The 15,760-nt window shown below is 40.5% G+C and overlaps 1 protein-coding gene across 2 annotated transcripts in view; it reads left to right on the top strand.

Moving 5' to 3' along the window:
* The window catches only part of Ptprt (protein tyrosine phosphatase, receptor type, T), a 718,198-nt gene that overhangs the window by 607,919 nt on the left and 94,519 nt on the right, over positions 1-15,760 (top strand). For both annotated transcript variants that reach the window (XM_013010741.1, XM_013010740.1), the window contains one exon: positions 5,093-5,241. In XM_013010741.1, the coding sequence (XP_012866195.1) occupies positions 5,093-5,241 (149 nt within the window). The remainder of the gene's footprint in view (positions 1-5,092; positions 5,242-15,760) is intronic.

The raw sequence follows: 15,760 nt of genomic DNA, 5'->3' as shown, positions 1-15,760 counted from the left end.
ACTCAACTACTGAGGTCATGTGAAAGAGACCTCACTCAGGGCAACCTTACTCAACTACTGAGGTCATGTGAAAGAGACCTCACTCAGGGCAACCTGAAGTGCTACTTCCTGCCATCACCTCCTGTCAGAGGCAGTATACTCTGGATGGTTGTCTTCACATTTTTCAGATCTGGAAAGATGTCTCTGCAGAGAATAACTAGGCTTGTCAGGCTCTCCTTACTCCTTTACAGTTCTTGGTACCCCTGGCTGGTGAAATCCTATGACCCAATAGGTAAGAATCTCAAAATAACTACAGAAACAAATTCCCAAGTTCAGAACATCATTAAGGACCTGCCTCTTGAAGGCTCTGAAGATTCCACACAGTAAATAATGAGTCACATGACTATTATATGGTAGTTGTTTTTTAATCCCCTAACAGCCTGTGCACTCAGAGCTTGGGATAGGAATTGTGACTTCTGTGAATATTCCATTAATTCTGAAAACATTTCAGGCTAGAAATGATGAGTTATTAATAACAATGAAAAAAAAGTATTTCTAGGTACAAATAATCCAGAGCACAGACTGATTTTATGCAGTTTTTTTCTTTCTCTTTTACCCTTGAATGTAACTACTTTTAAAGTAGTTATAATTTGCATTCAGAGCAGGATGAAAATCTTTTTCTACACTTCAAATTCAAATTATAGACTTTTAAATATAAATTTGCGCAACAAATTTATTGAGCACTGGCTATAAGCCAGGCACTCAGCAAGAAATTGGAGTAGGTGGAAGGAGTCAACAGCCCTTTTCCCAAGAGGCTCTTACCCTGGTGGGTGAGAGAGTTGAGTCACTGTGATAAGAATGGAAGAGTGCTTAGCTGACAGAACCTCTAAACCTTCGCTCAAGCCAGGTATTAGCTCTCTCTTACAGCTCCAAGTATTTCCTCTTAGCCCTCATCATCTTTGTGATTTCTGTTTCTGCATTTAGCTGTTTAATGCCTGTCTCATCCATTAGTTTCTTGGTCTCATGAAGGTGAAGATCAGGATCTTGCATCTACTAGACTGACACATCTAGGTGCTCAGTAAATATTTGTTCCGTGGATAAGGCAGCTAGAGGGGAAATGGCAATTCTGTTCAAGGAGCGGCAGGAAGTATCGAAGAGTGATGTTCAAATATCATTGAGCCTTTCAAGATTTTTGCAAGGATAAGGAGGTGGTAGCCAGTGAAGAATCAGACACAGCAAGCAATAAAAAGTAGTTCATGCTATATGCTATGGAAGGAGGCATAAGAGGGAGGTGTATGCAGCAGGTAAGGCTCAGATGAAGTCTGGGCCATAATTTGAAAGTCTTCTATACCCTATTCTCAGGGTTGGGTTTTTCCCTCTCCTGAGGGGAAAATGAAGGGTTAAATTAGACTTGGTAATTGGAATGGGTATCCATTTTCCTGAGATCATTTTTAATACTTAAAAATTTGAACTCTGATAGAATTGATATTTGACTCTTTTAGTTTTGTGTTTTATTTCCTTTAAAATCTTATGCCTTTCTACCTTGTTGTTGTATTTCCCTACTGCCAGAATACTGTTAGGATTATCATCACATGGATATACACAGTAAGTGTCCGTTGTGGGCTAAATACTAAGGATGTTGCTATCTATGCTTCAGATGAGCGTTCCCCTTAAAGGTCCATGTGTTAAAAGGCTTAGTCCTCAAAATGGCAGGGCTGAAAGGTGCCATGGACCTCTAAGAGGTGGAGCCTAATGAGAGTCTTTAGATCATTGGAAGGATGCTCTGCAAAGATGCTTTAGGACCTTGGTAATCCAGCTACTCTTGTTTTCTAAGTTATGAGTGAGCAGTTTTCTGTGATATGTATATTCTACAATATACTTCCCTTGCTAAAAGCCCAAATAGAGCCACCAAATCTTGGACTGGAAATCCCCAGTATCGTTAGCCAAAATAAATCTTCACTCTTGATCAGTTGATTATCTCAGATCCTTCATGATGGTAACACAGAGCTGCTTACCTTTCTAGTTTTTAAACATATATATGTTTTAGAGAGGCTCACTTTTTCATTTTTTAACACAGGAATTCAAAGCTACCCAAGCATTTCTATAAAATGACATTTTTCACAGAAGCAGTGAAACCTTTTGTATTATTATTATTCCTTCGGAAACCAATGATTTGTGTCTAAGACAACCCTCTCTATATTATTTTACCCTGAATAGAATGAGATTGGCTTGGAGTTCTGCCCCCAAGGAAATATCAAAGCCTCTGATACATGCTCATTTGTACTTTTTAAGTTAATTCTCTTATCGGATTTCCTTTTTATTTCCTACTGAGGCAATATGAACAGAGCTCCAAAAGAGGCAAGGGATCTGCTGTATGTCTTTTCAAATTTATGATTAAGAAGGTCACATATACATTTTTAAACACACTCTTTTTGGATAATAAATGAAGAATAAAATTTTGAAATGTCATCAGCAGCAGAAGTACTCAATTTTCTTTCATTGGTGTTCTCCCTGCCTGTTGATTACCTGCCAATGGTAAGAAAGGACCCAGCTGATCCAATGTTCCATTGCATGCTGCTCTTCTGTCTGTCTGGAATAGTTTCACTGGTACAACAGTCTGCCTGTGGCCAAACCATTACAACCAAAGGATGTGTTCTCATTCCTGAGTGCCCTTTTTTCCGCAGGCCAGTGTTTAGAATAAATAAGTGAAACATTCCACTCTAAGATGTACTTGTCTTCAAACACTGACCAAAATGAGGGATGTGAATGCCGTTTGCTTTTTGCTGTAGATTCCTGGGTCCAGATTCACTTTTTCCCATTCTCTACTCTGGTATCTGCTTCATCCACGGAAGGGACCCTTTTGTCTTCTCCGGCTTTTAGTTGAGTTCAACTGAGCGCCTCTGTGATAGGGGGTTAGAGAGATAAAGGGGGCTGTAATTAGGATACTTTAAAAAAAGCCTTCTTTAAAAATAATGCTGTTTTTGCTTTTAATTTTATTAATGTTATTTTTTTGTTTTGGAGATGCTGAGGAATTGAACCCAGGTCGTCATACATGCTAAGCAAGTGCTCTACCCCTAAGCCACATTCCCAGCCTAGTTAAGATACTTTTTTTTTTTTTGGCAGTCATGGGGCCTGAACTCTGGGCCTGGGCGCTGTCCCCCAGCTCTTCAGTTCAAGGCTAGTGCTCTACCACTTGAGCCACAGTGCTACTTCCAGCTTTTTCTGCTTATGTGGTGCTGAGGAATTGAACCCAAGGCCTCATGCATGCAAGGCAAGCACTCTACCACTGAGCCACCTTCACAACTCCCAGTTAGGATACTTTTGGCTCTGGTTCTCTCCCTATGAAATTTTTCCCTCAGAAAAATGTCATTGTTTCTGTTATAATGCTCTCTTTTTGGGTTCTGGTTACTGTAGCTTCCTCTTTTTGTCCCTCTGGATCCATAGATGATAAACAACTTTCTTGTCACTGTATTATACCTTTGTGTACCAACGCCTTTCTCTGCATTGGTGAGAGTTCCTTTTCTAAACCAGTTCTCCTCAAATACCCTCATTTGAGTGTGTCATCCATCATTCCCTACCTATGATGTGCACCCACATCAAAGGCCCCATGTTTTAAAACAAGTGCTGTGAGATAGGAGTGATCCTAGATGAGCTCCTCTAACAGGATTCTATGTCTAGGCTTAGCTTTTCCTTGAAGATACCTCTGGCAAAAGCACTCACTACCACTCAGAATGGCCTATCTCCCAGTCAGGTAGCCCAATGTAGGACAATCTCTACAATGCACCCGCTTTGACATGGGTAGGGGTATTTTTGTGTTGAGAGAGAGATACCAAGATTGAATATGAAGTCAGGTTTGAAGAAGAATGGAATAAGCAGCCCAGAGGAATGGACCCTCGAAATATTTGAGTTTCACCTATAGCTTTCCATGTGATCGAAACATAATGGCTATATTTGGATGCATGTGTTGGGAAAACCTAGAGGGACTATGTTGGCCTTTTTGGAAATATTTAAATCACTATTGTGTGCAAGGAAGGGTTAGTCACATTTTTTTATGTCTAATGATAGAGCCAAGAACTGTCAGTTAAAATGGAAGCAAACAGAAGGATTAACTGTTCAGTTCTCTAGCCAGAAGTCAAAGTCTCCCTCCATCCCTTGATGTGATACAGGGAGAGATGGAATTCTGCAGTGGAACTACTGTGGAGAGAAATGAGATGTTGAAATGTGGTTGGTATAATATAATAACAAATAGCAACTGCTGTCTGTGTGCTGTTCACTATGCATTAGGGGCTCTGTGTATTGTATGCATTATCTCATTTAATCCTTACCAATGCTATCATGTTGGTCCTACTGTTTGGCAGAAGAGTTCAGGATGTGAAGTGATAGATGAATTTTTCCTGGGACAGGTGACTAACCAGGAACCTGGTGACCACTCCCAGGTCCAGGCCCCGTTCTTTTTCCCTAAGACTGAGCCTCTGTGTACTATTTTAACTCTCCAGGTGATTCATATTTACACCAAAGGTTGAGAACTGTTTCTTTACATTATGATCATGATTACAAAAAGATATGCCCATTTGATTCCAAGGCTCTGTTGCTGCTATGGAAAGTGCTATGCATCGGGGTCAGATTTGAGCTCTGTGGCTAAATTCTGCCTTCACTTACCACCAGCCACTTGCCTCTTATTCAGTCCACCATTTATTTGTTCCGGAGTTCTTCCATGAGTTCATCTCTCAGAAAGGCTGGCTCTGTTTATACTCCTATTCAGAGAGAAGCATGAGGACAGAAAGATTAACCTGACCTCTTTGAAAACAGTGTGGAAAACATCACTGATTTTACCATATTAAACTCAAACATAGAACATACCTATTTGAGGGGATAAAGCAGTATGAGCTTCATATTTCCTAGTAAAAGGAAGCCATGAATGATGTCAGGAGGACTGAAGTATACTCCATCTTGACATTGGAGGGTCTCCTTGATGCTACTTCTGCACAGTGACTAAGAGTGGCAGGTTGAGGAGGAGAAGTTAGAAGAGGAAAGCAAAGCAACCTATCTCCCCAATGCTCTCATGTAACTGGCACCATCTAACTGTGATTTTTCCCTTGCACATGTCCCAAAGGAAGCTGGCCAAGAAACAGAAGGAGACACAGAGTGGAGCCCAGAGGGAGATGGGACCTGTGGCCTCAGCTGACAAACCCAACACCAAGCTCAGTGCCAACCGCAATGATGAAGGCTTCTCCTCTAGTTCTCAGGACGTTAATGGATTCAGTAAGTTGAGCCAAATAAGAGCAAGGTATATCTGTGGTCCAGCTTGGCTCCAATACTTCCCCTGTGGATACCTCATGGTGGTCGAGGGCTGTGAGTAGTAGGATCAGGAGGTTTTCCTGGGATGGTTCTTTCTGGCAAAGCTTAGGGTAGCCCATCAGGGGTGAAAAAAAGTATTTAAGAATCTACATTTTTTTTTAAATGGAGGAAATGGGAGCCACGCATGGTATGTGCTTGTGAACCTCAATAGAAATAGATTTAAAATAATAATAGTTTGAAAACAAAAAGGAAGAGGAGGAGGACTATGCCCCAGAAGAGAAATAAATTCCACACTAAATTGAGGACTTGGAAATTTCAAAGCTTGTTCACATTTAGCCAGTAAGGCAGGTGAGTCATGCATTATTATTGCCTTTACTTGGACTGCTTAGGAAACTGTAGCTTGGTGAAATAATTTCTCTCCAAAGACCTATGGTCGATGAGTTTACATAGCCAGACGAAGTCATGCTTTTGGATCTAGCCTTAGCCAGTTCTAAGTGGTATTTGGTCATACCTACCTAAGACCTCATGTAGAGTTAATATAGAATCCTGAGACAATTTGAGTGGTTAAGATTTTATGGCTACCTCTCATCCAAAAGAGGTGAGACATCATTTACAAGGCTAGTCTGGAGAACAATCCCAAAAGAGCTGGCCTTTGTAAACCAGTTCTGTAAGCCAGTTCCTTCTTAGATTTAATAAGATAGATTCTCCAGCCTCAACTACAAGCTGGGAAAATTCTGGAAGTCTAATTGGATATGATCATACATAAATTTCATAATGGAAAAGACCATAGTGGATCATAACTACTTTAGATGTGGTCCATTTGAAATGATGTGGGTCTAGAAGAAGATGAAGAAAGAAAAAGTGTTTCTTTGCAAATGCACACAATCTCACTCATTGTTCCTATTTTATAGGTAAGATATCCAAGGGTAAGTGTGTTTAGCTCAACTTCCTAGAGCCACACAGCCCATCCTGATCATTCAGGTTCTGAGAGTACCTCAGTACCTCATGACTCCTAAGCCCATCTACAGTGTAGGATCCACGTTGGGGTGGTTTTCAAAATGCATACATCGGGGTACTTCCATTATCTACTGAGCGGACATCTTCGTTAAGATGAGCAATAAGACAGTGAATGCTGTGGAGTATGTAAACTCATTCAGATGGTTCTGACTGGCACCCTGGTTATGGAAAGCAATGTCTATTTTCAGATGATGATACGCTGTGTTTAGAAAGAGATCGTATTAAACTTTAAAAAATGTTGAGGTTGTTACAAAAAGAATACCTATACATCCCTCATGGGTGTCTATTTTCTGAAGCATGTAGGAATTGTAGATGTCATGATTATCCACGCCCAGAGGTTTCAGCATTCATTTTCTAACAATTAGGAAATTCTTCAATATAACAAGATTCCTTGTTATCTAATATATCAGTGTATAGTGCATTCATTCTTTATCCACAAAATGTCCTTGTCTCTCTTTTGCTTATTTGTATCTATGCTTGTTTATTAAAATTCAGGATCTAGTCCAAGATGCTCATACTGTTATTTGCTTTTGTCTGCTTATCTCCTTTCATATGGAAGAGACCTCCTGACTTTATGTTTTCTTCCAGGATTCTGACTTTCCTTTTTTCAAACTCTGGGGAGGATGTCTCATAGAATACAATACAGACCTGTCTGAGTTTTCTATTATGATCAAGTTAAATGTTTTGGCAGAAATACTATATAGGTGATACTGTATATTTCTCTTTGTGTCATATCACACAGTATCACAGTGTCCATTACTGAGGAGGCTCAGGTTGAGTATTTCTTAAGGATGGAAAATAGCTTCTAAAGACCAAGTCCAAAGTCTATAGGTTATTTTGTAAGCAAATATTTGACTTATTATTCTTGAAAAATATGTGGTATGCTGAACAATGCAACCATTCCATTTGTAATTCAGGTAAATCGCTGATGTTCAAATATTTCCCCCAGGGACTCAGATAGGGGTGGCTGACCAGGAGAAGCAGAGAGGGGCTGGTGAGAAAATGGGCTTGTTTATCCTTAAAGAAAAGCTCATCCTGAGTTTGCTGACCCTCTGGCTATATAAAGTTGTCATGAACTCTCCTGCTTTGGGTACAGGGACAGAGAAGTTCCTTTGAAAGTCTAACTGGTTGAAAATACTGTTTAAGTAGTACCTGTGCGGGCCAAATGTTTACTATATAGGCCATCCTCATATGTACATTTTTATTCCTTTTGCATTAGTGTCTTGAGAAGACACCAAAGACTATGGTTGAAGTCACATGGTATTCATTGTGACCCTAAAATTGAAGGTTGGTCTCAAGCTTTCTGATCAAAGGCTGTTTTCATTATGAGCCAACACTTAAGACCTTTAAGATCAAAATGCTCAAGAGTGAGACAGGTTCACTAGACAGAAAGGGAGAAAAAGAATTTATGCAGTAGACTCTAATTAGATGTTTTAAAGACAATCTTTCCAAATGACTGTATGTGTGTATTTTATGTTTATGCATACATGCACACAAATGCATACACACAGATGCACACACACATATGTGTCTGTGTGTATACATGCATTTTAATGATGTTGATTTTTTAAAAAACAAAAAAAAATAAATTTCAGTTGACTTATACTCAATTATTATGGAATTTTGCATTTGTTTGAATTGCTGGATATTTAAAAACCCTTTCTATGCATCTGGCATCTTCAGGCTGCAGCTAAAAACACACTCTGGGGATTTTTTTGAACATCCTAAAATGTATCATGTACCTTTTAAAATGCCCTGTGGAACTTCTGGGATGAGATTTGAGAGGGGTAAAAAAAAATGTAAGTAATGCTTATACTGGAGATGTAGAAATTGCTTCTAAAATCACCCTGATGTATGTAAAATTGAATCTATTTTTGTGACATTAGGGAAGTGACTGTCTGGCTTGTGAATTGGTGTCTTTAAGAGGCCCGGAGAGTATGTGCAAATTTTAAAGCAGCCTTGAGAGAGGGAGGGCACAAGAACAGTTGTTACATCAAGAAAGATTACAGAACGTGCCTCGAGCAATTATTTCATTATTGAACAGGTAGGCCCTAGCTTAATTCAAATTCTGTCTCTTCCTGTGTAGGTTTATTTCCTGGGGTAATCTAAGTGCCTGTGCATTTAGCAGTATCTATTCAGTCACGCTTCCTAGTGTCATATAGGAATCGTTACCCCAGGGCCTCGAGTGAGATGACAGGGCTCTGTCAGACATGGGCTATCGCCATGGCATGCTTTGGGACTGTCCAACACAGGAGAGCACGTCACACATCAAGGACAAACAATGTGCATTGTTTTTCCACTTCAACAAATGCTGGTTTGTGTTAAGTAATCTCGTTTTGATCATCCTGCCCTGTGTGCTTGTTTGTTTTTTGTTTTTTTGGTTTGGGGGGTTTTGTTTGTTTGTTTGTTTTTTGGTCAGCCATGGGGCTGGAACTCTGGGGCTGAGCACTGTCCCTCGGCTCTTCAGCTCAAGCCTAGTGCTCTGTCACTTGAGCCACAGTGCCACTTCCGGTTTTCTGGTGGTTTATTGGAGATAAGAGTTTCACAGACTTTCCTGCCCAGGCTGGCTTTGAACCTGGATCTTTAGATCTCAGCTTCCTAAATAGCTAGGATTACAGGCTTGAGCCACTGGTGCCTGACTAGGTTTTTTGTTTTGTTTTGTTTTCCTGTGATCTTTTGCTCACAAGGATTGTTTTCTGAGTCTTCTTCTGGTGAATTCCTTATATATTATACTTACATCATCTTTATCTCTTGCGTTCATGCGTCATGTTCCCCTTGTTCATTTGCAATCCAAAACAAAATGCTTTAAAACAAATCCCTGTTGAACCCTTATGACAAGAATTCTTGGCTGTCTACCCTTTGCAGATTGCATTTGACAGACTGATTTGTTCACTGGCCACCTTTAGTTAACTGTCTTTATTTTTATGCTTCCATCTGATGGAATCTTTCCATGTATAATGGACAAAACCAATTCATCTCCAACAATAATCTGACACAGGGCTATGAAGTGTCCTGCTACAGGCATGGGAGGAGATTCTGGAGGTGGACTTCAATAACCATCTTCTCCCAGCTTTATATATGTCTGCCTTTGTGCTCTGAGTCCTTGGGTATCATTTAAGGAGGGGTATAGAACTTACAGTGATGATAGTTGGAACTTGTCTTACAAGGTAATAAGTGTTTCTAATTGTCAGTCTGGTTTATGATATTCTTCTGTAGAATACTTGTGAATAATCCCCATTCCTGTGTCATGAGGTAGCTGGAAGGTTCATCACTACCCCACAAACAGATGAGATTCAGAGAGACCCCCGAGGCCCAGATTGTTCAGGTATTTAACAAGTTATAATAAGGTTTAATTTTATCTGATATCAGTTAGAGTCTATGAACCTAGTTTCATGAAGGATTTAGGGAAATAACAAGAGCACCTACAATAAAATAATAGTTAAAAAGAAACAAACAAGGCTCAGGAAAATTTGGGGAAATAAATAAGAGCACAGTAAAAAAATACATAATGAGGATCGAGAAAATTCAAATAAAAATGATAAAGTCAAGATAAGGATACATTAAAATGTAACTAGATTGTAATTGTATCTACAGATCTGCTTATTTATGTATAAGGAAACTGAAATTCTTGTTTGGGTCTGTGTTTCCCAGCAACAGAGGCTCAAAGAGAGGGGATCACATTGTTGCACACCTACTTTGTGCTTTATTTAAATTCTGCTCTTGAGCTGCCTGGGAACCCTGTAAATGAGAGGTCATTCCCTTATTGAAAATGAGGAAACCGTATTTCTGAGAACTGACGTAACAAGTCAACAGTGGAGGCAGTAGCCGTGAGATTAGAAGCCAGAGGCAGCCTGGAATTCACCAGGCCCACTGAGTGAGGTCACTGAGGGCTGGGAGAAAAGGAGAAAGAAGGAGACTTCCATTTTTTTCTTAATTTTTTGGTGCTGATTATTGGCGGCACTCTCTTAGCTTTCTCACTCAAGGCTAGAGATCCTGCTATTTGAGTCACAGTTCCATTTCTGGCTTTTTGCTGGCTAATGGAAGGAAAGAGTCTCAGACATTTCTTTCCAGGCTGGCTTTAAACTATGATACTCAGATCACAGCCTCCTGAGTAGCTAGGATTACAGATGTGAGCCACCAGCACCCAGCAAAGTCTTCCTTGCTTTATGAATGAGTTAGCTGACTTTTCTGCCATATAAGCTATGTTTAGGTCAGAGATCTGGAGCTGGGCACTGCTGCAGAGCCAGTCTAGTTCTCACAAGGTCCTGGGCTCTGGTGGGACATCTCAACCCATCCTCACAGCAAGCTTGTGCAAGTCCGATATGTTTATTACTAAACCTATTTGACCAGTTGAGTTACTTGATCCTCTCAGTTATTAAAACATCTTCCTGGAGTCATATGAAGGATAAAGAATCTTGGATTCCAAAACAGATGTTTTCCTTTCAAAACCAGACACCTTGGTCTCTCCTCTAAACTTTGGAAGCTGGATGAAGAACGAAAGATATCAAGGCAAAGCCAGCTTGCTGACTGGGAGAACAGAGCTTCTCCTATTACTTTTGTATATATCTAACCGGCTCCAGGTGACACCTGTCCATGGAATGCTTTCACAGACGTTTCTGTGAGAATCCTGCCATTAAAAGCCACTAAGGAATGTGAAACTATAGAGCAGCAATCTCATCCTCATCATTCCTAGTTCAGACCAAATTCTGGGTAGATAATAGGAAGAAGTGAATAAGAAACGACTCCTGTTCACAGAGAACTCACAACTCTGCAGGGGTAACAAAGTTTAGCACAGAGAATCTTTGTTCTGCTGCTTTTTGCAGTCACTTATTCACAAAGCCCCAGAACCCTGCCCCTGATTCTGTGGCCTATGTATGCTTAGTAGGCAGCACACCATAATCTTAGCAATAATTTACTGCTGGGGAGGGGAGCAGGCCTTGAAACCTCAGGTCCCTCCCTGTCCCTAAGAACACGGACTTCATAAAGGGTATCTTTGGGGCAGGTCAAGAAATGTCCAAACATGGTACCCGTACAAGACAATTCAGCAGAAGGAAGTACCTGGTAAAATGTAATAGATAAGGTAGATAAAGAATAGCAGAGTCTTGCAAAGAGTGTCTTCATTGTGCTGGCAAAATGTCTGATTATTGGATAGCTAAGGCAATCATCGGGAATACAGAGGTGGAATTTTTAAATAGTGGATTGGCTAGAGGGGTGGAAACTCTAGGAGAATGAGCTTCCCGGGAGAAAGGTGTCTTCTGTGTCTCTATGGAAACAGTCAGCTCAATGGTGTGTGATGGTGAGAATTGCTACCTTGGTTGAGGACCCTTTTGGGGTCCTTACTAGACAAGTGTTTACATCATACTAATACGACCATTTCTGTTCTGAATGTTTGATAGGCATCCTTATCTCATTGGTATGTTGAGAGGAGTAAATAAACATTGTCATTGTTCCTGGTAACTTAAAGATGAGGAGCCCGAGGGTTAAAAATTGTAAGGAGCTTGCCTAAGGCTTCATAACTTTTAGAAGGGAGAGCCCAGATCTAGGTTTGTCTGATTTCTCCAAACCCAAAGCCAAAACCAGTCCCCTTTGCTGCCTTTGGATAGACAGCCTTTGAATCATTCATTCAAAGCAGTGGTTCTCAAAGCTGGGTGTCCAAATGAGTAACCTCAGCATTACCTGGGAACTTGATAGAAAAGAATTCTTGGTTCTACCTCAGATCTAGTGAACCTCAAGTGGGCGAGGGCCCAGGAATTGCTTTGAACAAAGCTTCCAGTTAATTGGAATGCATGTTTGTGTTTAGAAAGTTACCAGATCAATGCGAAGCCAGCGTCCTTGTTCTTCATCCTCTACATTGTCTCTGATGATTATAATAGAGTTGCAGGAACTCCAGAGAGAGGGGGAGGGAGATAAAGAGAGTCTATAATCTCAACTTCCCAGGTTGCATGCTCCAAAATGGCAGTATTAAAAGGAATGCTGGACCAGAAGAATGTTAAAGCCTGTCAAAAGAAATGAGGGTCCCCTGCAAGGGTTTCTCCCACAACCATCTCGGGGATTTTCCTCTCCTTTTGTCTGAACTGTGGACAATCTGAGACAGGAATGAAGGACTGGAAATTTACAAGGGAAATCAATGATGAGTCACCCAGTGAAAGGAAGAGCTCAAGGAGCTCTTGCAGGAGAAAGCAAAAAAAAAAAAGTGCAAAAAAAATCTGTTTGCAAGAACAATTATATTTTCAGTTTGCTCCAGGATTAAATTGAATCTAGGAGAAGAATTGAATGTTACAAGCTTGCCACCTCCAGTTTTATTGAATATTTGACAGGGATTATTGAATATTTCGCGATCAGCCGCTTGAGTGGCAGATAAAGGCCACACTTATTAAATTCCTGACAAGCTGGAGGTGGATGGGAATTGTTGACTTTTTTGGAGGCACAATATGGAAATGCAAGTAGCCTTGAGAAAAAAAAAAGTAGCCTTGAGAAACACCAAGGAGTTAAATAATGACAAATTTCAGGGAGAAACATTAGACTGAAAAAAGGGATCTAGTGATTGTTATAGATATGACATAAATGATAATGAATGTAGATATGATATAGATATAACAAAATTTTACAAGTACCATATCTATCATCTGTTCCAACCAACTTCCCCTTCTGAAAGAAGGAGAATTGAATCCCAACGAGTTTTTGCTAGATCATTCATTGAATTACTAACAGAACCAGGGACAAATTTGGAATTCTATCCATTCCAGCTCTTAAGTCCATGGCCTACTCAAAGGAATGAAATACTGTAGAGACTGTATTGGCAATCGTGGTGTCTTCTACTACTTTCTACAGACCCTGTACCTTGTTTCTTCATAGATAGAGCCTTCTTAAATTGGATTTTACTTTTCATCTCCTTGTTATGGGAATACCTATGGTGTTCCTTTAAATGTTCATTAAATGCTGACTATATAGGACGAATTATAAGAGATGGTAAAGATAAATAAGACACAGTCTCTGTCTCCAAGGATCTGACTGCCCTCTCCATCAGGGGACCTCTAAGTGGATTAGTTTCAATAAATGTGATAAGTGACAGGGAAAAGACATGGATAGCATCTGAGGAATGCCAGTTGGAGGCTCAGCAAGGCATTCTAGTGAATAAGTGAATACTATGTTTGGAGATGTATTCTGATTTAGAGAGAATACTAGGGAAGGCTTATTCCAGAAGGACCCGCATGTTGTAAGGACACTGAAGTCTCAGAGAAGTGGGTTTGGAGTCTCAGGACAGCATGTGGCCAGAAATGAGATTGAATGGTAGCTGGAACCTGCTAGAAAAAGAGCCCCACACATGTGGCCAACTTAACACCCTTACAAAAGAAAAGAAAAAAAAGTTCACCTATTTAAAAATTAAAAGGATTCCAGTGTTAGAAGTGCCCATGTTTCCTTGAACCCGAGCTTTGGATTCCATGGGATTGGTGTCGATGTCACCTGTCCATCGCAGGGAAGCAGGGAGAAGGTTTAATTTGCTTTAGAGCTTCACTGTCATTGTGAGCTTGCCTAGTCACTCCTCTGCCATACCCTTTCAAAGGGACCTCCATGAAGCTATAAAACCCAGGTTGCCTCTGACAATTTATGCAAGGCCACTACATCTTAAGAAGAAAATAGAATTATTCTCTGCACTTCACAGGTGGTCTTGAATCATAACAGGGCACTTAGAAAAGTGCTTGTTAAAGTAATCAGGGATAAAGAAGAGATGCTGGAAATGTAAATATGTAGTTGCTAGGTAGCAGAATAAACCAAGCTTAGAGACCTTTTTTTTTCCCCCTTCCCCTTAGCTCAAAGTTACAGCCTTGGTAAGCTAAAAACACAGATAATACTTCTAACTCACATCTTGTGAGTGATTACTGGACAAAGAACTTTCCATGCCTCATTGCATTTAAGAGTCTCAACAATTCTGTGACATGGGTTAAAGAAACAGAAAATCAGAGACTTGATACTACTTGCTCAAGGTCAAAGAAAGAAAGAAAGAAACACTACAAAGAAAGAAACCCTAGGTATGACCTAAGGTTTCCGTGGCTGACATACCTCCACTTCACCTTTTGCTTGACTTGTGTGCTCCCCATTTGGGGGGAAGGTGAGAGTGGGGAGGGTACCATTATTGGAGCTTGAATTCAGAGCTGCCCCGCAGCTTTTTTGCTCAAAGTTGGAGCTCTACCAATTAAGTCACACATCCGTTTCTAGCTTTTTGGTGAGTTGGAGGAAAGCTTTGAACCTGGATCCTCAGATCTCAGCCTCCTGAATGACTAGGATTATAGGTATGACCCTAGATACCTCCATTATTTTTCACGTTTCTCTCTTGCCATTTCTTCATTATTTTTTTGTCGGTCATGGGTCTTGAACTTTGGGCCTGGGTGCTGTCCCTCAGCTCAAGGTGAGCACTCTATCACTTGAGCCACAGCACCACTTCCAGTTTTCTGGTGGTTAATTGGAGATAAGAGTCTCACAGACATTCCTGCCTAGGCTGGCTTTGAACTGAGGTCCTCAGATCTCAGCCTCCTGATTAGCTAGGATTACAGGTGTGAGCCACTGGCTTCTTCATTATTCTTTAAAGGGTTCCTCATTTCCTTCCTCTGCTCTACCCATGGAAGTACTCTAGGCCTTAGTCCTGAAGCTCTTCTTTTCTGCTTCTACTCACTCCAGGATGGGTCGTGAGGCTGCTGCTCACGAAGAGACCAGGTTTGAAGCAGGAGAGGAGGAGTTTATGTCTCAGCCCTTGGGTTTGAGGTATTGTTGAGTCACTGTGAGGTGTCAGGAAGGTGTGGGGCTCAGCAGAGGAGTCTGATAGGAAACAAATAACAACAACCCCCCCAAAAAACATCAGCTATATGTTATATATAAGACATTGCTATCATTAGAGAAACTCAAACCCATCGTGGTGAAACAGATAAAGTAGGTCTATTCAACAAGTCAATATATGAGCAAGAACGCTGAACCAAGACTTACGTATGGGAATGCTCATGAAAATCACTCAGGGCTGAGATCACAATGTTAAAATAGAGGACTACGAAAGAGGATGTGGAAATATCATTCAAGTATGAAACTCCTGGTAATTCATCTCAACTCTGGGGTGGCGTTTAGTAGGTGAAGGAGACTATAAATAAATACAGAAACTACAAAATCCCTGTTGTCTGTTCATCCTGAGTTGTAATGGAAATCACAGTATTCAAAGTAGAATTTTCTAACAAAAACTTGATATACCTGAGAAAGTCAATGAATGACCTACAGGGTTGACTGCCACCAAGATGGAAGAAATGATCCTAGCTACTTCTAGCTACTACTAAAATCTGAGATTCAAGGCTCAAAGCCAGCCCAGCAAGAAAAGTCTGCAAGACTCTATATCTGTAATTAACCAGCAAAATGCTACACTTGAGGCATGGTAGAGCACTAACCATTAGCAAATGGCAAGGTGCTAAGTTCTAGCCCTGGTACT

The sequence above is a fragment of the Dipodomys ordii genome, unplaced genomic scaffold (genome assembly GCF_000151885.1).
Source record: "Dipodomys ordii isolate 6190 unplaced genomic scaffold, Dord_2.0 Scaffold13, whole genome shotgun sequence".
Taxonomy (NCBI): domain Eukaryota; kingdom Metazoa; phylum Chordata; class Mammalia; order Rodentia; family Heteromyidae; genus Dipodomys; species Dipodomys ordii.
Note: the sequence above shows the minus strand (reverse complement) of the source record. Positions and strands in the feature narration are given on the sequence as shown.